This window comes from Neopsephotus bourkii, unplaced genomic scaffold (genome assembly GCF_033783945.1).
Source record: "Neopsephotus bourkii isolate Nb327-2 ecotype Australia unplaced genomic scaffold, CSIRO-AGI_Nbou_v1 NB_372, whole genome shotgun sequence".
Taxonomy (NCBI): Eukaryota; Metazoa; Chordata; class Aves; order Psittaciformes; family Psittacidae; genus Neopsephotus; species Neopsephotus bourkii.
The window spans coordinates 298,192-323,598 of NW_026900878.1; the positions used below are offsets into that span (position 1 = coordinate 298,192).

General features: G+C 36.5%; 1 protein-coding gene across 7 annotated transcripts in view; it reads right to left on the reverse strand.

Moving 5' to 3' along the window:
* Positions 1–1,789: 1,789 nt before the first annotated feature.
* Positions 1,790–25,407, reverse strand: part of DICER1 (dicer 1, ribonuclease III) — a 66,423-nt gene continuing 42,805 nt past the window's right edge. For 6 of the 7 annotated variants that reach the window (XM_061348867.1, XM_061348869.1, XM_061348866.1 and 3 more), the window contains 14 exons: positions 25,164–25,303; positions 23,119–23,298; positions 22,070–22,283; positions 21,587–21,740; positions 18,968–19,150; positions 18,538–18,643; positions 18,262–18,437; positions 17,209–17,992; positions 15,643–15,798; positions 11,082–11,964; positions 8,805–9,073; positions 6,177–6,339; positions 6,009–6,084; positions 1,790–5,738 (listed from right to left, as the gene is read on the reverse strand). In XM_061348867.1, coding sequence (XP_061204851.1) covers positions 5,573–5,738; positions 6,009–6,084; positions 6,177–6,339; positions 8,805–9,073; positions 11,082–11,964; positions 15,643–15,798; positions 17,209–17,992; positions 18,262–18,437; positions 18,538–18,643; positions 18,968–19,150; positions 21,587–21,740; positions 22,070–22,283; positions 23,119–23,298; positions 25,164–25,303 — 3,650 coding nt within the window. In that variant the 3' untranslated portion in view covers positions 1,790–5,572. Of the gene's footprint in view, positions 5,739–6,008; positions 6,085–6,176; positions 6,340–8,648; positions 9,074–11,081; positions 11,965–15,642; positions 15,799–17,208; positions 17,993–18,261; positions 18,438–18,537; positions 18,644–18,967; positions 19,151–21,586; positions 21,741–22,069; positions 22,284–23,118; positions 23,299–25,163; positions 25,304–25,407 lie in introns of those variants that run through there. The other variant, XM_061348872.1, reaches the window with a different exon arrangement.

Below are 25,407 nucleotides of genomic sequence, written 5' to 3' on the forward strand. Positions count from 1 at the left end.
GGGAAGAATAGAGAGATGATGTCCAGGAAGCTAAGGCCCAGTTAGAATTAAACTTGGCTAGGGATGTTAAAGATAAGAGGAAGGGAGTCTGTAGGTATGTGGCAAATAAAAGACAGAATAGGGACAACATAGGCCCTCTCCGGAAGCTATCAGGAGAACTGGCTACCCTGGATTTGGAGAAGGCTGAGGTTCTTAATGAATTCTTTGCCTCGGTCTTCACTGGCAAATGCTCTGACCACACCACCCAAGTCTTGGAAGGCAGACACAGGGACTGTGAGAATGAAGACCTTGGGCCCACTGTAGGAGAGGAACTGGTTCGAGACCATCTTAAGAACCTGAACGTACACAAGTCCATGGGTCCTCATGAAATCCATCTGCGGGTCCTGAAAGAGCTGGCAAATGAAATTGCTAAGCCACTGGCCATCATATTTGAAAACTTATGGCAGTCAGGTGATGTTCCCGATGACTGGAAAAAGGGAAATATAATCCCCATTTTCACGAAGGGGAAAATGGATGACCCAGGGAATTACAGACCAGTCAGTCTCACCTCTGTGCCTGGCAAAATCTTGGAGCAGATGCTCCTAGAAGGCATGCTAAGGCGCATGAAAAACAATACCTTTGTCGGTGACATGGACAGTGGGATTGAGCGTGCTCTCAGCAAGTTTGCCGATGACACCAAGCTGTGTGGTTCCGCTGATATGCTGGAGGGAAGGAATGCCATCCAGAGGGACCTCGACATGCTTATGAGGTGGGCTGATGCCAATGTCATGAAGTTTAACCATGCCAAGTGCAAGGTTCTACACCTGGGTTGGAGCAATCCCAGGCACAGCTACAGGCTGGGCAAAGAAGAGATTCAGAGCAGCCCTGTGGAGAAGGACTTGGGGGTGCTGGTCGATGAGAAACTTAACATGAGCCAGCTTCAGTGTGCCCTTGCAGCCCAGAAAGCCAACCGTATCCTGGGCTGCATCAAAAGAAGCATGACCAGCAGATCAGAGGAGGTGATCCTGCCCCTCTACTCCACTCTCATGAGGCCTCACCTGGAGTATTGTGTGCAGTTCTGGTGTCCTCAACATAAAAAGGACATGGAACTGTTGGAACAAGTCCGGAGGAGGGCCACGAGGATGATCAGGAGACTGGAGCACCTCCTGTATGAAGACAGGCTGAGAAAGCTGGGGCTGTTCAGCCTGGAGAAGAGAAGGCTGTGTGGAGACCTCATAGCAGCCTTCCAGTATCTGAAGGGGGACTATAAGGATGCTGGGGAGGGACTCTTCATTAGGGACTGTAGTGACAGGACAAGGGGTAATGGGTTAAAACTTAAAAAGGGGAAGTTTAGATTGGATGTAAGGAAGAAGTTCTTTACTGTAAGGGTGATGAGGCACTGGAATGGGTTGCCCAGGAAGTTGTTAATGCTTCATCCCTGGCGGTGTGTTCAAGACCAGGTTGGACAGAGCCTTAGGTGGCATGGTTTAGTGTGAGGTGTCCCTGCCCATGGCAGGGGAGTTGGAACTTGATGATCTTAAGGTCCTTTCCAACCCTAAGTATTCTATGATTCACTCATGTAATAAATACAGGTATTTCCATGAGAATGTTTTTGTAGGGATCCCCCCAAAAAAACATACAAACCCAAAATACTGTGAGAGGCAAGTACAGTATCACAACAGATCACGATGCTACTCCTCGTTTTTGGATAACATGTGCTGTTGTGACTGTGATACAAAGATTTCACCTTCTATACAAATAAACGCATGTAGCGTAGCTATGTCGTATGCAGTAACATAAAACCCCATAATTTCCAGTTTATGGTTCTGTATTTCTTTACAAGGAGGAAAACCCAATCTGCAACATACATATAAACAAAAGATCTTCAGGTATGTAAAAGAATGCAGTTCCATTGATTAAAATGATACTACATCAAGTTGCACCGGCTGAGGATCTGGTACCTCATCCCTGGGCCACCACTATATTTCTCCCCAGCATGGAAACTGGTACTTGTCCAAGTTCTGTACTCTGCAGTCACAACTTACTATTGTGTAATGAGACTTAGAAATAGGCTTTTTTCTGTATGGACTTTTAGCAGCATCAAGCTCAACAAACACTTTAAAAGTCACTACTGCACACTCAACATTCAGACTGAGCAGAGATTTAGTTGAAGTTGACCAAATTACTAGGGGCCATCTACTCACAAAAACTACAATATATGCATAATATGTTGGTTTGTTCAGAGATAATTACTGGAGTGTTAGAGGCCATTCTAATTTTAATTACTTCACATAACAGTAAAATGATGTAGTAGAAAGACAATAGCTTTAAAATACAATCAAGAGTTGGTGCACATCATTGTTGTATTTTTCCACATACAGTAAAAATGCCACAGACATTACAAATGACCTCAGTTGTGCAAGTAAATGACACATTGCAGGCATTATAATTATCTTTTTCAAATTCAGTAAATCACAACAGCAGCAAGGCCAAACCACATTTTTCCTCTCTGTTAAGCATTTTTTCCTTGAAATGAGGTAAAGCATGGTACCAAGTGCAATGCTTATTTGTGCTACATGAACAGAACAGCGCAAAAAAAAAAAAGCCATAAAAATAAAAACGCAGCATAGTTAGGAGGACTGTTTAAAGTACAGTATAACAGGACTTAAGATTAAAAAAAAAAAAAAAACCAAACCAAACAAGGTTCATGCCAACTAACCCCCACACTATTTATGACAAGCCTGTGTGGTTGCTTTTGAAGATGGGTTACAACAGTCCGCTTACACTTGTGCTTATAGCATGTCAAGTGATTTCTATCCCAACCTTCAAATGATCAGATTTAGGTCTTTAATAGCATACAATGTCCAATAGCAAAATCATATCAACTGTAGGGTAAAACACACAGATGTATAACATGGAAACTACTAAGAATTTTCTATCTCCAAGGATAAAAAATATTTCAATGAGGTCACACTGGAAAAAATTACGGCATTTAAAACACATTTAAAAACGCATCAGCAGCAGAAACTACTTTATAGTCAGCCACTACACATTTCAGATTTCCAATTCATAGGCTTTATCTAGTAACAAAGCAATCATTAAACTATTCTGAAACACAGAACAAGTTCAGTTAATTTTCTTTGCATCAAGACACTCTGTAGCATTTTACTGCTAGCAATTACCTGAAACCCCTGAGAATCTATAACCTTGTAATAATCAGTAAGAAATTTTAGGCATTCAAAGACTAACTTAAACTTTAGTTTTTCATAACGCAGTTAAAACTACTTAAGACTTTCTAGACGGTCTGATTTCATCTGCCGACTGATGTCTGGCCAGAAACACAGAACTGTTAACATTAGTAATCATGTATTTTTGCTAGAAAACTTCATTCCTACCATGAAAAAAGAGCTGTAACTTAAATCAGTGACCTTTAAAAGCAAAACAAAACAAAACAAACCAAACCAGTTAAAACAATTTACCTTTGAAAATTCAGACTGTGTGTTTTTACTATTCCATTTCATTTACACTTGTTTTATATACATCAAGACTTGCAGGTCTTGTATTTCCCTGTTCTATTTTCATGACTGAAGAACCAAACAAATGCTAGAATTTTTTATAAGCTAGTATTTTAATTCTCGTTCTCACTACTATAACAATGCTGCTTTCAAATATACGAATGGTCCTTTTTGCAGAATGAAAAATGACTCAGATAGAAAACATGAACTTTTGAAAACTGTATTTCAGAAAAGCTTAATGTCTATCCCTTGTCACTAAGGCATTTATTTTCTTTTGTTAAGAAAGCAAGAGCTGACAGTTTTTGTTTTGTTTTAGTGTGCATTGGTGAGGAAAGGAAAAGGGTTTAAAAGCAGGAAATACAGTATTTATTTGTAATTTAATACATAAGACACAGCATCAACTTCAAACTATTGTGCTGGAAAACGTTAAAACACCTTGCTCTGCTTTCTCAAACTTCAAGCATAATTAACAGGGCAAAATTGCAGCAAACCTCTATTGATACTGGTGGGAATACGAGACCCACAGCTTTTTTTAAAAGGTAAATTAAGAGGTATTATAGTTACAGTGCAAAAAATTAAAATTTCAAGCATAATATATAAACATAGCACCAAAACAGAAAAACGCATGCAAAAAAAAAAAAAAAGGAAAGAAAAGAAAAGAAAAAAAGAACTGAGGTATTTAAGTAAAGAGTGCCTACAAAAATCTAATTAAAGAAGTATAGGCAAAGCCTAAAAAATAAAAGTACGATTTCCACCCCCTGTTCCCAGCAGACCAAAACACCAATGAGCTAGTTTCTCTAAATTAAGGACCTAAATCACAGATGTATCAAAAGTATGGCAGTTGTATCTCAAACATCAATTTTCATGTTATTTAACAGCACAGCTTTGGTAGGCGAAATATGCATGCAACTCTGAAAAGTACAGTAAGAAATTTATGTGGAAATATCTTTAAGTGTAAAGGTGCTCTGTTTGTTAAATACGTAACCAATTGACTATAAAATCTGCAGCATATTTAAGGTGTGATATGTCAAAGGTTATTTTGTTAGAGTGACAGTTTGCACTGTGCAATTATTCATTACTGTTTCCAGTACTGAAACTATCTAGCTTGTATGTTTGTGTGAAATTGAAATTTTAACCAAAGACCATATTTGTTTATGGTATAAAAAAAACAACCCAACTTTTGACTAACCACCTCCTCAGAATTGTTAAAAATAACCTAATTACATATATATGAATACAATTTCTATTATAATCCTGTAATAAGTCACAGCTATAGTCATGAGTCGTACTGTAAATATAGAGCTGTATCATTGTAAAATGCATAATAAAATGAAGGGAATGTAAAACAGCTTGTTCCAAAAAAAGATCAGAAATTAAAAGATTATTAATGAGGGTTTATTTATTTTTAAGGCAAGAACCTTTTTTTATGCAAGACTGTGTGGCATAATGAAACGGAAGTTTCATTCTACCAGTATGCCAGCCTTTTCAGTTAGAATCTGTCCCTAACAAATAAGTGCAATAATGATTGGGAATGCCATCTTAATGTAAAAAGACGACATGGAGAGATTTAAAAAAAAAAAAAAAAAGAAAAAGAAGAGAGAGAATACTGGCACACTTATTCTTTCTTATACCCAATCATCCAGCACAGTTTATCAACTGCTTTATGACTGGCACTAGTGCACAGATTGAAGAATTTCAAGATTACTATATATAAATCTAGCAACTGCATTAGGCATAAGCTCCCTGGCCTTCTAACACTAAGCAAAGCTGTACTGACAATAAAAGTAAACCATAAAGACCTGACAACAATTATTCTGAACACTTGCTAAATGTCATCATTAAAGCACTCTCGTGATTAAACAAAGCAGAAGTGAGGAAAGAAGACAAGATTGTGTTTGCGCAAAAAACTATAACTACAATTAGTTCCAAAATTTTATACATGTTAAATGTTTCGTTATCTATTCTGTTATCAAACAAACTTTAAATTCTGTCTTCCAATTTGTTCCTCTCAACATCAACATTTTTAAAAATTTTCTTTATTTGTGTTTTTTCCCCCCATTTTATTTTTAAGAGGAGTCTCAGCTGTTTGGGACCTGAGGTTGATTTGCTTTGAGGCTTCGTAGTGCTCTTCTTGCAGCTGCAGATTTGGCAATCCTGTAGCTTCTGCCAACACCTTTAAACTTTCCCTTTCCTACAACTTCCACTGTTACTCTGACCTTTCCATCGTAAGTTCTTTCTGCAGGACTGCAAAAATACACACAAGAATTACTTACTCCCTAAGTAAGTTAATGTGAAATAAAGAGACCTACATTCTCTTTTCTACAGAAGTTAAAGCAGTATAGTTAAACAGAAATTGTTACTTTTCTCAAAGTTATGCAATAAAAAGCAATAAAAATCAGTGAACACAACAATCCAGCTAGCCGCTTAGTGCAAAAGAAATTAACTTCTGACATTTATGAAGCACAGCTTAAAAATATTTTATGGCAGTGTGTACCAAAGGAAGCATATTCTTACCTAAATTTGGCTGTCTCTGGCTCCATCTCCAACAGCTCTCGCACTGGAGAACGGGGCACATTAGCAGAAAATTTCTCTATTTGGAAGGGGGAAAAAAAAAATTAGCTTTCTTCTCTTCGTAGTAGATGGCACTTAATTATTATTTTCTTTTCTGAAAGCAGACAATACCTATTAATGGCCTCATCATCGGATAGTATACTTGCCACACCATTTCCAAAGACATTCCGCTATCCATATAAATGGCACCAGCGAGAGACTCAAATATATCCCCCATGGCCTTTGGTACTTCAATGTCTTCCTCTTTTTCTTCATCTTCTTCAGATCTTCTGAGCTGTTAGCAATTAAAAAAAGCAGGGGGATGCAGGAAGAAAGGAAGAAGAGAGAAACAATTGCATATTTTTAAATAAAAAGATCTTCAGAAATCTCTCTTTCATGCTATCCTGTGCTGCTTCCTTTAAGCTTTTCACTGACAATTTTCCACAGTGAAATTGCTCTTTTATTCCCCAAAGAAACCAAGTTGCTGGATATGTCATTTTTCAAATGCAAAAATAAAAAAACTTCCAAGCACCATTGTGTACAGAGACCCTTATGTGCTTTGTGAATTCCTCATGTATTTCTGTAGGATTTTACCATGGGTCTGGTTTTTCCAATAAGAAACAGACTTGGCTCAATCAGTTAATACTAGAAAGCTACGCATAATAAAGGAAGATTTCATACATTAGGCATCCCCTAGAAGCAGCTTCAAAAATCTGTATGAAAGCTTCAAAATCTCTGGATGAAAGTTGGGTGTACTTTTCCTTATCTCATTTACCCCAGAAGACAAGCATGAAACAAGCACCAGTAAACTGAGCCACTAGTGATAACCAGCAACATGAGACAGCTAGCAGGCACACTTAGCTACCTTTTAAAGGTAGCAGGCAGAGTTTTCTTCTATGCTACTATCTTAAGACAATAGCATAGTCTCATTATTAAAGTTAAACTTTCAGTCTATGTTTTAAAGGCCTTGAGTTAATCTAACCCTTTACAAGAAATACATCAAATACATACAATATACATTCACCTAAGTCCAAACAAAGTGATCAGAAACAGAAATTTTTGACCATAACACTCCTCTGCCTAAAAGAAAGTAAGTTTGTCTTTTCTCCCAGCAACTACTTTCTCACTCTGTTGGGTTTAAACCCCAAGGTAGGGGCCAATGTCAGTTCTCTTAACAGCCACCAAAATACTTCATGAACCAGTACAACCCAGTATTTCTACCCAAAATAAATCAAACAAGAAATGAGAGCTGATGTGTAAACACCCCAAACAGGAATTTTTATGTTAAAAACCAAGTTCAACTCTTCTGAATAGTGTATTTCATACCAAATACGAACTGAAGCCCTTTTGAGTTATACTGAAATAACAGGAGAGAGAAATTAAGAGCTATAAAGCAAGGGACAACAGATGTTTCACGAGTGATACTCGAAAAAAGCAAGCAGATGATGTGGAGACACACATGGAAACCAGCCTAGCTGGCATGAACTGCAGAAACAAAGACTCTTGCATTAACTCTGATGAAATAAGAGTTTCAGTAATTCAGTGCCAGACCAAGATAGGGAGCAGGCATAGGGACAGCAAAACAAGAATTTTATTTGAAACAGCTATCACACAATTTGGTTGCAACTTTGGAGGAAGTTTCTAGGCAACCTTTTTGCATACCAGCAAAAAACTATCACTACTCTGAGGTCTTCAAATAAGTTTTTAGCCTTTTCACTCATACTGATTTCACTCTGCAACACAGGGCAAGACTGTAAAACCATGTTTGTAACAGAAGTATTTTGATTGCCACCTTCTAAGTTGTGTAGCAAAAAGAAGAAATTACTAAAGACACAGGTAACATGCTTGTTGAGTGCTGGAGTATTCCCTGATAGAATACTTTCCAAGAGATTGGTCACAGTTTTTCAGAAGACAAACTATGAGGGCTATGCATTGGATAACACTTCTAAAGAAAGAATAATGAGAAAGTGCATCTCTTCCAGGACCCTGATTAGAATTTGACTCATAAGACCCCTGCTCTCATACATTTTCTGAGCAGCTTATCTAAGTGAATTAGTTTTAGACTAATAGATCTCCAGCAAATAGATGTTCACTATCATTAGCTTTCTTCCTGCATAGAACAGATAGGATCTGTGCTTGCAGGTCTTCAGTTAAACTGTCTTTCAAGTGGTTTATTCGAAAGCTGCATGCTATGTTTCCCTGGTTAGCAGATATAAAGCCCACAAGAGCATGTCACACATACTTGAGCACAGTGCAGTAACACCTGTGCCAGCAGAAATGGTCAAAAGCAAAATGGTGGAAACATCTGTCAGTGTGCTACGTTGAATAATCTCCACATAGTCCGAAGGTAGTATTGCTCATGATGTTGCATGGATATCCTATACTAAATCAGTGTTATATGACTTATTAATTTGTCATGATTTTATGATATAGTAGCAGCTTCCAGGCTAAGCGGTCCTGCTACCCCCTTGCCTGCATACTGTTCTAACAATAACACAAAAGCGAAATAGTGACTGAAATCAAGTGTCACAAAAATCTAGAGGCAAACTGTTTTCAATTTGATTATTTTATGAAAGTTCTTACTTTATACTTTCTAAAGATTGCATTTTAATTTGCATATTGTATGCTTTGTTACTGCGAGCCTGCTTCTTTGGTTGCTGTGTGCATAAAACTAAAGTATTACAAAAATGTCCATCACTAAGAAATTCAGTAGCATGTTTCAATTCAGATACTGAACACATTTCTTCTACTTCCACTAACCTCAGAATCCATTCCTTGCATTTCATTCTTTTCCATTTGAAACTGCACAAAGTCATCAATAACATGAAACAGTTCAGGAGAGACAGCTTTGAAGTACTTGTGGTAGTCATACTTAACAGCTAATGATGCAAAAATGGTATTATTGACTAGAGCAGATCGCAGGTCAGTAAGAACTCCTGGAGAGTGTTGCCGTGGGTCTTCATAAAGGTGCTTGGTTATGAGGTAGTCCAGAATTGCATCTCCGAGGAATTCTAAGCGCTGGTAACAATCTTAAGGCATTGGAAATAAAAGAATGTACAACACCACAATTAAGTTTAACACACACATTCTTTCCAGGCCATTCTGGGTAAGAGGTCTGGTACACTGCCACTTAAATTCCACAAACTAGCCAATTCTCAGAGGAGACAATCTGTTTTTTAAAAACAGGTATCTGTGTTCAGAGCAATTAGTTATTGAATTCTATTAAAAAATCAGAAAAAACAGAAGTTACATCTAATAATAGACATTTTTTAACTAAATATTAATTTGTCAGGCTAGCAAACGATTTTGTTTATAATCAATTAATGCTTTTACTCAAAATCTTCACCAATGCACCAAGAAAGATCAAAAAAAGTAAAATTAAGGGATTCCACTAGCAAGCCGATCAGAAAACGGTAACAGTTAAACCTCAAAAAACCTCATAAGAAAACAATGCAACAAAAGCAGGAGGAACATACAATCTCAGATTTTTCATCTAATTCACCACATACTTAGACTTCTCAAAAAGCATTGAACTAAAATTCTCATTAAGAATGGGTCTTTTAAACTGGAACCTAAAATTGTCAAGCACTGGCTGTTCGGAAAATTGGCAGGGGACAGGAATGGAGAGCTATGCAAATCTATTTTTAGAACATAAACAAAAGCAAAAAGCAGTCTTGAAAGTAAACAAGGATGGGTAGATAGAAAGGAAGGAAGACAGAATTGCTACAAAAGTAACATGAGAGTGAAATGGCTAGTACTAAGCTGTTTTTATAGCAGCTATACCAAAGATACTGCCAGATGTTGATTACTAGCTACTCCTTAACAGAAGAAATTACAAGCAACAGCAATTCATAGCTGCCTTATTTGGTAAACAGAAATGGAACCAAAACTTCTGGACCCAACAACACAATTTCAGCTAGACACTATGCCTCAAGGTTTCTGTTAGTATGCATGTGTATGTGTGTAAAGGGATTATCTACCTTCTATATGTTTTCTGAAATACTTGTGAAAAGTAAATACACAGACAGTAGTATTACCCAGAATAAAAAGCTAAAGGAGCATTCCAATGTACAGTGTGAACTGCTTTTCAATGTACTAACATTGTCAAAACAACTTCTTTAATTAAAGCAGAAATTTCTTACTCCTTGGAATAAAGAACCAATTCACTTTGGGGAAAAATTCAGACTGCTGACTGCACAAGAATTTGCCATTCACTTTTAACAGGGTTGAAATTTACCATCGTTTGGTTTTAATTGTATATTATAATAGCAAAATATTTAAAGTTTTAGAATGAACAAATACTATGCTAATTGGTATAAGCAAAAGTCATGCAAGAAGATCACAGGAATACAAATTTGTGCTGCTGTAGAATCTTCTGTGAGAGCACGTAGAGACACATTAAGCAGTTAGCCTGAAATTAATATTTAGCCTGATTTAGTCAATTGCTTCAAACTTGGACTTTAAATATATACTCAATACAATGCCTAGACTTAGACTATGCCTTCTAATTCACAACTTCAAAGGGAAGTCTCCATGTGGTATAGTACTACAGACTATTCAGCTAATTAAAGTTGTATAGTTTTAATCTTCAGAAGCATGGTCAAAGGGTAATATTCTTGGGATTAAGTTATGGACAAATTTGCTAAATATATTTGCAAAACACGATTGCTACTTCTAGAAGTACACTGCAATTTTCCAGAGTTCTACAAGAACTTATTTCAGCTAAATAAAGATCTAATGTCAGTCACATACACTAGTGATACAGCAAAGACGAAAAATGCTCCTCTTTCCCAAAACTTGATGAAGACTTCAGTCTATTATTCAAAATATGAATAATCACTGAGATACAGCTTCCACACATAACCCCCTCCTGAAATAAAGAGCAAGACAGTATTCTCAAAGACTTAATATTCAGAGACTATTGTCTTTTTAAAGAAACATGTTGTCTAAAAAAAACTATGTATGGGAACACATCATATACTGCTTCTCCTATATTTACAATATGGGGAAAACCCCCACTCGTTTAAGACTACTTACCAGTAATGGTATTATAATGGTACGAGGCATGAGTAAATGCCTGAAGAAGATAAGCCTTGTTCTTAAAACTGTAGTTTATTTTCTTCTCGAAGTTTTCAAAACCAGAAATAAGGTGATTTAGGGTTTTTTCAGCATCTGGGTGATCAAACATACACCTTGGTGGAATCTTCAAACAACCATACTCTAGGTCTTTATACAGAGAAGGCTCTGAATTAGGTATAGAAGCAGAAATAGAGTCTGATGAAAGATTTTTTTGCTCGCTGTTACAATTCTCTCTGCTAGCACACAAAGTGCCTTCCCAATCAGTTTTTTTAATTACAGGGAGCACCTTCAGCCCCAGTGAACACAGGAAAAGCTGAGCAGCTCTTTCACCACAGCTGGTCAGATAGCAGCCCAACAGGGCTTCCACACAGTCTGCAATGCTTTTGTCAGCAATACACTGCTCTGTATGCAAGTCATACGAGATAGACTGTTTTCCCGCATCAACACCACAGTTTTCTTCTGATGGATTCCAGAAGCCCACTACAAAATCATCCTCTTCAACAGCTTTGCTAGGATCCAGATAGCACATAGCATCCCACGAGCTATAGTCAAAATCATCAAAATCTGACGAAAACTGAACATTACCCAGGGAAGACTTCTTGGGTGCTTTCCATTCATAGTTTGAATCAGTGGTTGAAAAGTGAGAGAGAGAAATTTTCTTCACAAAAGCCCCTGATCCCATTAACATATTATCAATGAATTTGATATGCTCCTGATCATACTCCAGAAAATCATCTTCAAAGTCTGTTTCTTCCTTGGGTAACCTCCACATTAGGTTTTGATCCTCTTCATCATTTTCATAATTATCAATTTTGCCATTAGCCAACAAGTTCTCCTTTGTCTATGAAAGAACACAAAAAATATGGTACCAAAGAGGGAAATGAGAAACTTTTAATTCCAGAACTGTCAGAAGTGTGGGATTTGAGTAGTGTTTGCTAACAATGACTGATTTTTTTTCACGTTTCTAATTACATTGTCTGATCAGATGCACAATATAACCTCGATTTACACTAGAATTTTAAGACTAGAATAACTGTCTTAGAATATAAACCCTTTAATGCTAACCTATAATAGCATATATTCTACATACAACATGCAGCATTTCACAGAAACTTGTGCTTCTACTACAATATGGTGCACCTAGGATTAACTAAATCCACTAAACATTATACATTTGTATACCAAGTAGACACAGGAATTCTGTATTAAAAAATGTGGAGAAGTACAAGGAACATTTTTTGGGTGCATCCTTCTCTCTAGCTGCTAAGTAAGGCTATTACAAACATTGACCCAAAGCAATTCTGAAGATTCTTTATGCATCCTTCTATGGCAAATACTAAGGGACCTGCAGAACTTGCTATAGTCATAATCAAGATAATCTCATTTTCTGGATACATAATTGGAAAATGCATTCCATGTAAAAAACTATAAGAACTTCTTTCCCTAGTTCTTCAATAGTAATCACCTGAAAAAGCAAAATACCTTTCTCTATATTCTCAAACACAGTTAGCTGCTAATTAATTCAGTCTACTTGGCAAATTAGTAGAAAGTAAGTTTAGTGTATCAGTGTTGGTGATTTTTTATTGCAGATCAAAACCGGAAGTCTAATACCAGTTAGCTGGCAAGAACCCTAATGCTTATGTGTGTTACTGTCTTCACTGCACAGGTTGGGGATTCAAGAAGTGATCTGGCTGCTTATCATATAGTAGATATAGAACAATTCTTTTATTCTGCAAGAACCACCGTGCAAGTTAATAATTCTCAGTTTTAACAAATATGCTATCTCTCCAGTTTTCCATTCATTTAGTATCACCAGGATTTCAATACGGCAAGTCTAAAATTGTGAAAGCAGTTTTTAAACTGAATGTTAACATATTCATGAAATCATGAAGTAGATGCAAAGGCAAATAGCATTAATTCTTTAACAAGTAAATACTGGCTTAAACTTCTGGGTTGTTTCAGGCTGTACTTATAGCCTTAACTAATCAAGTTAAAGTTGTCACCAATTTTCTAATACTTACATACATACCCACACCAGCAAAACTAATGATGTCTCATGTTTTTTCCCTGGCTCATATTGAGCAAACTGGTATGGACTGATGTAAATTATAAATTGAACACAGATATGCCCAAACTATACAATGCTGTATAATTCGCCATGGGCCCCAATCCAAGAGAGCACTTAAAACATATTAGCTAAATGCACAAGTAGTCTTCCGAACATCAAAAGGACTATTCACAGACTCAAACCAGCATCACTGATGTCAGCGGGAATTCTGCCACTTAATTTGATAGAAGCAAGATCAGATTCAAAGTGCTTTTCTGGAATGGGTCCTGAAAGCCAACACCATTTTGAATCAAGTGAAACAGCTCATATCTGCCCTCAATCTATGTATGTCATATTATAGGTCTCAGACACTTAATCTTACATATCTGTGAACCAGATGCTACCATGGGGGACCTGTTCCTCTTGGCCAAATGCACAACTCTCTAGATGTGAGGATGGGTGGCAGCTGTAAGGTGCACTAGGCAACACTTGAAACCAGCTAAGGATCAGATCACAGCATTCCTCATCAGGACAGAGCACGGCTTAGTGAGATTTAGTGATTGGGGGGGGGAGGAGGGCAGGGGAAAAAACTGGCTACAGAAATTCAGTTTAGACATTTGCCAAAAGAATTTCTGCTGCTGTAATTGCCCATCTCACATATACACAGCTGGGATTTCCTTAGATTTAATTGATCAGAAAGAGATAGCAACATTTGATTTGACGTAGTTGTTTTGGATACTAGTAGCAGTATAATGCTCGAAGTAAGACTAATTTAACCAGTCCCAATTGGAGCTAGTGCTGTTTTTTTTCTTGTTACATACCACCTGCCATACCTATCACTGAAAAAAATACACTGAGACATGTCTAGCTAGATGATTCAAAACAGATTGCTGTCTGCTTTCACAAAGATTTAACAAGTGATAAATTTAATTCTTACTACAATTTCATTCAATTTTCTTAAAATTAAATCCATTTTAATTAGCAGAACGGCTACATGAACTACCCTAACATTGTTTGCATGTTGCTTCATCTATAAGAAAAGTAATAAAAATTGAAGTGATGAGAATGAACAGTAGCTGAAGGAGCCAGGAAGCAAGCCTGATAGGTCATTTTCATCAGACAGCATTCAAAAAAATTAATCAACAATGATCCTCAGAAAAACTAACCTTTTCTTAAAGAATACCTGATTGATTTTGAGTTAGTTATGGCCACTTACAAGCTAAATACATTTAAGTGCTTCTTTCATGCTTTTTCGAAATAAGCTACCTGATCAAATGAGCGGAGGAAGATCCTTCCCCTTAATAAAGCCTGGTAACATAAAAAATGCCAACATCTGACTAGGATGTTTTTGTAATGATTTATCATAATAATATGAGTTTTTCTAGCCCCAGTTATAGTCCATCAGCCCATGGATGGAGAATGAAAATTATATGTAAGAAAGCAAAACATCTACTTGGCACAAACCCCAGTACTACTTAATTGCACGACAGTCTGCATTTTCATCTGAAACTGTGTATTTAATTTACAAATAAACAATGACTAGCAAGGAGAAAGAGGCCACTAAAATGTTATGGTGAACTGAAAGCTTCTAAAAAGCAATGATTAACTTCTTTCCCAAATGTACTGTCTTACTTTTAGAAAGGTACATCAGTAAGTCTCTTTGAAATGGAAATATTGGCACACACAGAACCACAATAATCAGATTGGTTTATTCTGAAATAAACATTTATTTGCACAGTACATCTAACTAACAGTCCTCTCATGTGCCCTCTGGTGGTTCTACAATCGAGTATGGTCTCCAGATTTGGGAAAAAGAAAAAAAATACCTCCACCTCCTTCCTTGACCTCCAAACCATTCTCGAAACACTTAAAGATTATATTACTGACTGCTGCGATCAGTGACATTTCTTGCACACACACTTCTACTATCAACATACAATGGGGTTAGTCAGAAAATAATTGGAACTGCTCCTAATTAAGATTTGTCATTTTGAAGCTTTAGACAGTGAGGGTGGCTAACCCAGCATTGTATTTTGGATGCAAAGTAGCCTTCAGCCACACCCATGGTGCAAGCTAACAGCAACCAATACTGAACATTTTCTCAAGCCAGTTCAATCTTCATTCTCAGCACTATGAAAACCAACTCCCTTTCACATATTCTATGAAGGTGAACTCATTTATTTCAGAAAAACTCCTGAGTACACTAACTACAAACAAAACGTTTTTTCTTCTCTACTTTTCCATTAATATACACACTCATTATTGGACGATGCTCAGTAAATTTCCTAACTCCAGGTTCTATTCCGGATCAGTTTTCCTCTAATTTTCCGTAAGTTAAGGTGAAGTTTTAGAAAGGAAACAAAGATACAGATTCACTTTTTTAGCAAAATATCTGGGGGTTAGAAGGAGGTAGGGGTGGAGAATACAGATACGTGAATAGTTACTCTTCGACATAGTTAAATCAAGTCTTACCACTTCATCCTTCTCCCACTTATCAGTGTTGCTCTTATCCTGGTTTACTATGTAACCAGGAGGAAGCCAGTTGACCGGGGGATCAAAAATTGATACCACCATACGACTAGGCAGTCCTTTCTTTTTTCCAAGGCGATACAAGTTACAGTTGCTGACCTTCAAGAAAAAACACATTCTCATAAACCTCTGGACATACATAAATTCAGGTTAAAATGCAAAAGGAGCAAAATGAGTTTAAATGTCGTGCTATATCTTGTACCATCATGCATTTTTATCTAGATCTCAAAAAGCATTTCAGCTTTCTTAAAATAGATTATTTTAATACTATTTTTTTAAGACTAAGCACAATAGATGTGTCAAATTCAATTAAAGAAATCTGACAGATTAAATCCTATTTGCAAAATAAAATTATTGCTTCTCTTAAAAATAACAGTAAAAATGACCTGTATGAGTATCATTAATTACCATTATTAATGAATATTCAGGTGAGATTTGGAATGAAAAATTATTGTTATTATGGGTAGATTCACCTAAACCTTGGCAGTAGAAAGTGTTAAAACAGTTCCATATAACAAATCTTATTAAGTCACAACACAGATGTTGTGTTCACACTCTAAAATTCTTCTAAATATTTTAAGAGGGGAAAAAAAAAAAGCACTCACATGCAAACATATTTCCTTTTACGTTGTAACTATCAACTTCTGAGCTTCACTTCTCATTCTAAACACAATTTCCATGTTTGTTTTTAAAGTCTTGGAATTTGAACTTGAATATTTAATCATTTCCTTTATTTGAACTGTGCAATTTATTTAGCCCTCCTTATTTTCCAAGATTAAACTATTCAAAATACATCACTGAGAATTAAACTATTAGAGACAGACAATCAAATCCTCAGCATTTAATTCAAGTTATCACATTATGTGGGGGGAAAGAAAAACCCAGAACAGTTTCGCATGACTGATTATTCCAGAATTGAAAAACTGCAGCAACAGAACTGAAGACTCTGCTCTGTACTGTTTACATTTACTTTAAAATACTTTCAAACGTTTTAATGCAACACTTCCGTAAGATTTTTTTTGTTGGTGCTGTTGATTTATTTTTAGCATTCGTGTAAGATCACGGTAAAAGTTTTCAAGGAAAGTAAGTTATTGAAGAAACAACCGAACAGTCAAATCAAGTCACAACCTAAGGCTCTGTGCTGCTAGCTCAACCCTTCATTCAAGCACTCCTGTTAAAGAAACTCTATACAGCTCTAGTGTTCAGTCCATCAATTACCTTTGCTAACCTTGAACTTTTTATTCAAACCTATCCTTTCTTAGGCTGATAATTAACTCTTCTAGATTTCAAAATGAACTGCAGAAAACAGTTTCAATCAATCACAGTTATGGCAACATTAATCCTGTAGCCCACTATTTTCATTCTTATACGCACACTACCCAATGTATAATTAGTAAAGGGGTGGAATTAAATCAACCTGCTACCATTCAAGCTTCTAGCAAAATTCTTATGCGTATGGCTGGTTACAACATGCCCTTTACCTACCATCACTGGATTGTTACTACTTACTTTTTTGCTTCTCATATATGACAGCCGTCCCTCATGAGCATCAGGGTAAGTGCAAAACAAGTACGTAGTGATGGCATGCTTTAAAAATGAATCACCAAGCATTTCTAGCCGCTCCAGATTAAATCCATCACTAGCATTTGAAAGAGTCAAAGCTTGAAGAATGAGACCAGGATTAGGACCAAGAGTTTTTGAGGAGTACCCATTGGAAGGGTTCGTTTCAGAATCTGCTGTGTCTTTTGAAAGATTAATAGCTTTTGAAGTACTGGTGGTCACTGCCATTTTGGGGCATCCATCTGAGGTAGATCTGTTAGCATTTCCATCAAGGTATTTATTACTCAGTAGAGTACATTCATTGCTGGGCTTGGGCTGGTTCTCACTGCTGTAAAAATTCTGAACAGGATATGAGGTAGTTGGTTGTACAGGTATTTCCTGCCTGCAGTAATTCAGCTGATTTCCTTGGCAAAAGTCTCTGTTAACTAAATCACAATTGCCATTGGCAAGATTTTTATTATAAGAAACACCATTAATTGCTGCAAGTTCTGCCGAGACATCAATTTGGAGTTTACTGGGTGACTCATTGAGGAGTGTTCTGTAACTCACAGACATTTGGTCATGGTTTTCTGCAGAAGAGGTTCCATTAGCACCTTGATGTGCAGCATTTTCAGGGACTACAATTGTGTTGTGCTTACAGTAATTTTCATTCTCTGCTAAAGAGGAGTTAGGAATAGAGATGAAGGATTTGCTGTCAATAGACTTTTTCCATCCGAAGTCCAAGTTAGGGTATCTGAAAAGATATATGCTGATTTTGTTAACAAAAAAATATTGCCACAAGACAAGAAGATTCTCCAAGTTAGATTCTTCTGAAAAGAACAGTGACTGCAGTACCTAACTTCACCATTCATAATCAAGTCCTTTTAAGCTAAGTTTCACTTAAAACTGATGTGAGTTAAACAAAGGGTATCAGTTTTAAATTAACACAGTAATAGTTTTCACCTTACTGTCCAGTGAAGTAAAATACCATATTGAAAAACACATCCTGAAAAAAATACATGCCTGAAATCTGCAGGAAGTGATTTAACTCCCACACCAGCATCAGTGGCTGTTTGAGCTCTTAGTTCCTCTGCTGTCAAAAGGCAGTGCAGGCGATAAAGTATGCTGGGGAGGCAAACAGCTTTTCTCCACAAGGATGCTGGAATAGGATGTATAGCACAGAGCTCTGGAACCAGTATCTGGGGAGAGGAGGAGAGAAGGAAAGAATGTTACCTGTAAAAGTAATTGTCAGATCACTGTTGCGAGAGAGGCAACTTCAATTTGATACTTCTATTTTACCTGCTTATTCTGCAAGCTTTCCCACTTTGCTTTCCTTTTCTCAGCACTGCTTAGTGGAAGTGCCTTCCCCTTCTGATTCAAATGGCGAGGAGTCAAAAGATTAAGTCTAAAAACAAAATAAAAATACTCTAATATAGGTACATGATTAATTAATAGAATTTAGTAGCCTAAACTTTCTAAAGTGATGACTTATTCTTAGCATTCAACCTTAGTGAAGTGACAGCATGGTTACCTCTGGAAGAAAAATGGGATCAAGTTACAGTTGTTACAGCCTATTGCGTACGTCTTAAGAAAAAATACCGGTAATTATTTTGAAAAACACAAACCCTCAGCTTTATCCTGTAATTAAAAAAAAAACAAACAAAAACAAAAAAACAGGGCACTTTACAGTCAAATTACAAGCCTCAGACACAAATATGACTGTTGTTACCTTGAAGATGTGTGGTCCACATCCAGCAGTGGCTGGTTGAGATTAGTAAGATCAAGATTATACTTTGTTTTATAATATTCAGCAAAAGTTTCATATTCAGGGGAAGGGAATTTACTGAGTGGAGTAAGGTCAGTGTATACATCAGCAACATAGAATCGATGAGGCTGATCAAAATTTCGATACCTAAAAAAAAATAAATAAAAAAATAGGCATATGTTAGTATGTTATAGTGTTAGGGTAAAGCTTGTGTGCTAAGCTCTTAATGTTCTAATGTGATCAGGTATAAACCATTAAATAGCTCACTTGAGTTTTGATTGGTAGGTTTTTTGGTTATAAAACCCATTTGTTTACACAATTCAAACGCTAAATGAGAAGTGTGCTAAGGTCAGTCTATAATTTCTGAAGTTTCCCCAACAGAAACATTTAAACTAAATGCAGAATTTCTGTCTTAAATATCTAAGACAAAAATTAACCTTTGGACAACAATCTCACAGTAATGCTGCCAAGGGTAATTCTTAATTCCAAACAACTAACAATTAAACTTGATAATTTGGCTGTCTAATGTCTAGTCTTTCATGTACTGCCATCAATAGAAACGGAGGTCTACTGCATGTTAAGACTGTACTACCTCTCATCTAAACTGGTATTTTAACCAAGTCATCCTCTAAATAAAGTTAAAATACCGAACTCCAGATATGTAAGGCAAATTCACAGGCATTCCAAGGTCAATGCAGTTCTTGTAGTGCAGAAAAATAAAGCCAGAATTCTGCAACCCCCTTACTGTGGCTACTGATGCTCATTGGATGATACGATGCTTAAGATGCAAAGGAAAATAATAAAGAAATCAGCATTCAATATTCAGATCTGTGTATTAGCTTATGTCATCCTTGATCAGCTGCATCTACTACTTTAAGCTTCTATTCAAATATCTAAATAGACATCCCTAAATAAAATCAATACACTACTAAGGACTCTTAACACACTTTTAAGAAGTTTTTACAGCTTTTTTCCAGAGAGGAAAAAAAAAAAAATAGAAAAATCAAGAAAGTCATATTATGAGGTTGTCTGAACTTCACTGAAGAACACGCTGGCTAAAAGAACTTCCTGAAAACTTCTTTATCTTACTTTATTCATAGTCATGCCTCATCTGAAGAATTTAATTACAATTGTACCACTACAATCACCATATTATGCTTCCCCTGACGAGTTTACAACCAAGTAGGATATATGGACAAGCACATATTTCCACTATTTTTATGCTGACTGAAGGCAGAAGTACTTGAAATTCTGAGATTTCTTCATCTATGAAAAAGGGTCAAAATTTTTTTGGCTTCTCCCAGGCCTGAGCATTGCCAGATGGCAACTAATAATTATCATAAAAGAGAGGTACTCTTTTATGATGTACTCTGCCACCTCTCCTAGAAGAATAATACTAATTTAGGCACTGCGGCCAGATCTTCAGACAGGTGAAATACCATAGCTTCATTCACACCACCCATGAGCTACTTGTACAGTGCTAACTAACCCTGATCACATGAAGTAATTCTTATACATTGTGATGGTCTGTCACCATTATTTCACACAACCATTTTTATCACAGCATTTATGAGCACTAGTAGCAAGACACTTAAAAAAAAAAGAAAAAAATCTAACACAGATGAGGCCAAAACGAAGTACTAATATTTATCTTCGATATATATTCTACAATTACTATTATTGACAATATACTAGGTACACGCACAAGCCAGTCAGTCCATTTGCTTCCTTCCGCATCATGCCAGACATGACATAGGGAATAATTAAGTCTCCATAAAACCTACCAATTCTGGAGAACCCTTGCATATCCAGTACATAAAATGATGTAGATTTCTCCTCTGAAAGACACTCAATAGAAAGACTTTTTTTTTCTTTTAACTGATCTATTTCACTTGTCAATTTTTCCATCTACCAACAGCACACCTTCCTTTAGCAGGCCTTTGATGTGAGCAAGCAGTAACCAGAGAACATGACTCCCACTCAATCGTTCAAAATTAAAACTGGTTTTGGTAGGCCAGTTCCAGATGAAGTTACATTTTATCAGAACACTACGTTAAGTTTTGTGGTGAACTCTACTATTCCTTATGAAAAGGTCCTACTGGAAGCTCTAAACATTTAAAACCTCTTAGATTAAGTATTAACAACAACAAAAATCTTTAAATTATTTGAGACACTGCTATATACCTTCAGATTAATAGTAAAATTCTTCCTCAGGGACTGCAGTGATAGGACAAAGGGGAATGGGTTCAAACTTAAGACAGAGGAGATTTAGGTTAAATACATGGAAAAAATTCTTTAAAGTGAGGGTGGTGAGACACTAGAACAGGCTGCCCAAGGAAGTTGCAAATTCCCCAACCCTGGCAGTATTCAAAGCCAGGCTGGACAGAGTTCTGAGCAACCTGGTCTACTGGGCGGTGTCCCTTCATGGCAGGGGATTGGAACTAGATTACATTAAGGTCCTTTCCAACCCAAACCATTCTACAATTTCTTACAAGCAATTATTTTGCAGATACCTACATCCCATATTGTAAGTGTTATATAAATACAATTGGTACATACCTGAAGTATGTATACAGTACTCACCGTGGAATGATAACCGCATCCTGGTAATCTTCTAACTTGAAAATAAAAGGCATTTCTTTTGTATACTGTGTACTGGGAATGCCTGTACGCGCTTCAGATTTCTCAATGTCTTCCATGAACTTAAAGTCAATGTCCAAAGTGCTGGAGTCATCAACTTAGAAAGGAAAATGTATAACTATTCAGAGGAGAGTTTTCCAGGCTGAACTTTTCTGAGAAGTTGTAAATTACAAATTTTTGTCCTTATTCTATACAACTTACTTATTTTAAAAAACTTACCAAGGAGACATAAATATATGATTTCATACCTCTACAGAGTCAGTTGAAACCTACTATAAATCAACTTAAATCATCAAGTTAAACAAATTTGAAGTTGTGAAGAAATAATAAAAAAGTAGTTAAAAAATTGTCAGTTACCACATATAGTAGTATTTCTACAGCTAACACCTAAAACTTAACATAAACCAACAAGAGCTCTCTTCTTACCAACATTAAGAGGTAGAACACAATAGGCTGAATCAGCTTCTGTGGGTTTGAACTCTAGTGCAGGTTTCTCGAGACGAAGAATATGCGAAAAAATATACTGATGGAGTCGTGTTATCAGTTCAAGCATTTGCAGAGACAGAGTAAAATCAGATTTCTTAAGCTCAATAGATATCGTAACCTCTCCAGAGCGAGTATACACAGGAAAATGAGGAATCTAAATAAGAAAAAAAAAATAAAACAAAACAAAAAAGAAAAAAACAAAACCACAAAAGAAATCAAAAGAAAAAATGCAGAGTAGGATTCCTTTACAGAGTAGTGGTTGTTTAGTTTAGATGCTGAGGCAGCACTTGCCAAAGCAAGCTGGATCAGAATTTGGACCTTTGATGACCTTCAATTATTGATAAGGTTTTGAAGGCTTAAAGAATGACTGATTTTTTTAATTTTTATATATAGTACTCCTTCCTGTGTTTTATAGCTCTTCTCTTTCTATAAGACCAAATAAAAATTCAAGTCTTTTCCATTATGAAGGAATAAATGTGGAAGAAAACCAGCAATATTCCTGAAATGTCGTTTTCTGCTCATTCACAGTAAATGCTTTTCTATTAAAATTTTCTGAAGCAAGAGGTGCCAATTTCAATTAACATGGACTACCTTTTCTTCTGCTGCAGACTAGGAATGCTGAGAGGACTTGTTACCATAGCTTTCATATAGATAAGGTAGCTCTGCAGCCTCCTCTATAGCTGGTACGCCACTCCTATCACACCTCATATACAAAAGGATGAACATTTTGGATTTGCCACTGCAAAATAATAAAAAATAAAATTGTAAACCAAAATTTTGGCAAAAATAGAACAGACTGTTCCATCACTAAAGACAGAAAATGAAGTGGCGACTAGACTGTTTGGCTGTTACTGTTTATTTTCTGGAGGTTACTTTGTATCAAGCAGTTCTTAAGGACATGACCCATTCTTCAGTCTGCGGGTGGGGACTAAGTGGAAAATGACAGGTTGTAGGGCATGTAGAGTAAGGAAAGAAGCTAGATTAATTACCTGAGGTATAGGTTTGGCTGTCAATATGCCAAAACATCTTGTTGTATCTTCAGGAGGATACAGCTTTCGCCTCCTGAAGTTGAGCTCATCAGGTAGAGGAGTCGTTAACACCATTCCTATTACATACAGGTAACAGGGCTGATCAGGTTTGGGATAACTATCCCTCAAACATTCTGGAATCTGAAAATAAAAGCCCCACCAATTAATAAGAATTGGCAAAATTCACCCAAACACTGTTCTTTGAACAAAAATTCACATGTTTATTTGCAAAGGTATTGCTAAAAATGAGGAATAAAACCAATTAATCAGGACTTAACAAATGTTTTCTTTCTTAAGCAAAAAGACTGGCCAGCAGCCTGGCCTGGCAACCACGAGATCTGCCCAAACATTTGCATCAAGAGAGCATGATACTCCCAGATTTCCCTATTTGCCAGGAGGTGATTCTATTTCATCTCTAAACTTTCTCTACATCCATCCTGTGTTAGAAATACAAGTCTAACTGTAGAACACAGGCAGCACTTCACCATAAACACAACTGAAGTTTTGATGCCAATTTCCATATTTAGCCAGTAACTTTGGAGCGCTTTACGATCAATGTTCTTTACACCTTAAGAGCAGAGAAAAAAGTACGCACAGGAAACACCTACATCCCAGTAATTCAATCTTCATACAAGTCTGGCTGAACTTACAGCTTCATTAACACAGATTTATTTTGGTTTTTTTTCAGCAGAACTGTTTAAAAGTATCAAAATGTTTTTGTTACACTTGGGACAAGCACCCAAGCATGACCTGATACATTGCTCCTTTGCCCAGGCACTACACCATGTAAGTTTTCTATTAACAATTCTAGCTAGCCACAATACTTTAAACTCTGCTGCTTGTATCTGTCATAGACCTTAAGAAATCATGCTTTGTGTTTGGTAGGAAGTTCATTACTTCATATGTCCCCAAACGGATCCTCCCGTTCATCTAAAAACTAAATTGCAATACATGTCCTATATTTTAAAAGTTATACGGTTGCAAAACTACGGCCTTGGCTTAATGGAAAATTACTCATAAGTTTAATAACTATATTAAGCCCAAAAGGATCTTATCGACCTTAAACATTTGCCAAAGCTTCTTTTCCAGATGTGAAAAGTTGGGACAAAAGCAACGGAAAGTATTCTTGGATTCTGTATTGAAAAATAAATGAGAAAGAATGAAGCATCACTTGACAAATTAACTCCTCTGAAGGAGAGATACCATGACCAGGCATTTTACTAGTCACCCCTATTCTAACAATCACTAGTAAGGCAAAAGGACTGAGAAAGGCCTTGTAACAAGAAGCACTAAGAAACATTGTGCAAAGATTTAAACTGTTTGTGAAGTCTTGCAAGAAAAAGTTTTCTCATCTGTCATTCCCTCTGTAATATGATGCCATGGTATCCTTTCCTAAGCTTTCCTAATAAGCAATTATTTAAACTACTAATAAAATTGGAGGACATGGAGGATGCCAGTAATGGAATTACTTAAGGTCTATCACCATAAGTGGAGGCTGCATTTGAACATACAAACAGTTTTGTAGCCTACTACTGTGAACACACACGCTGACATTTCTACAGGTGAGCAAAGGCTATTGGTTCTCCATGAAATTCTGAAGTTGTGTTTGACCAGTAAAGTCACCAAAACAAAACCCACAACTTCGACCCCCTGTGCATCTCCTTCAATCTTCAATTCTTTGTCTAAAAAGCCAGTAACTCTTCCTTTGCTGTTGTATATTTACCAGATAACTTAGAGATTTCACAGATTCTTAATGCACGGCATTTTTTCCTCCCAGTTATTTCTATACTAGGCAAATACAGTCAGTGAGTTTTACCGAAAGCATACATTCTTTGAACTTAAGGCATGCTTCCAAAGCATATTGTCTGTAAGCCCATACAGCTAACAGTGTAAGTCTCCATGCAGATAAAAATGTAAAGTATTCCACTATAAATGCAAGATTTGTAAAAGATTCTTATCTGAGAAGATTAAGAGTTGGCAGTTTGATCAAAGTGAGAGATACTAACAGCTTTAGGATAGCACTGTCTCCGTTTTGTAGAGCCTGGCCTTCCTGGAACACTGGTTTCTTCTTCATCGTGTAAATCAAGCTCTTCCTCATATTTAACCGTTTCTTTACCAACTGGCATCAAATGATCATCCAGTTCACCTGAATATTATGAAAGAGTAGAAAGAAAAAGCATTATGAACAATCAAATATTGGTACTTTCAGATCCTACACAGCAGATATGATTGCCTGCAAGAACACCTCAC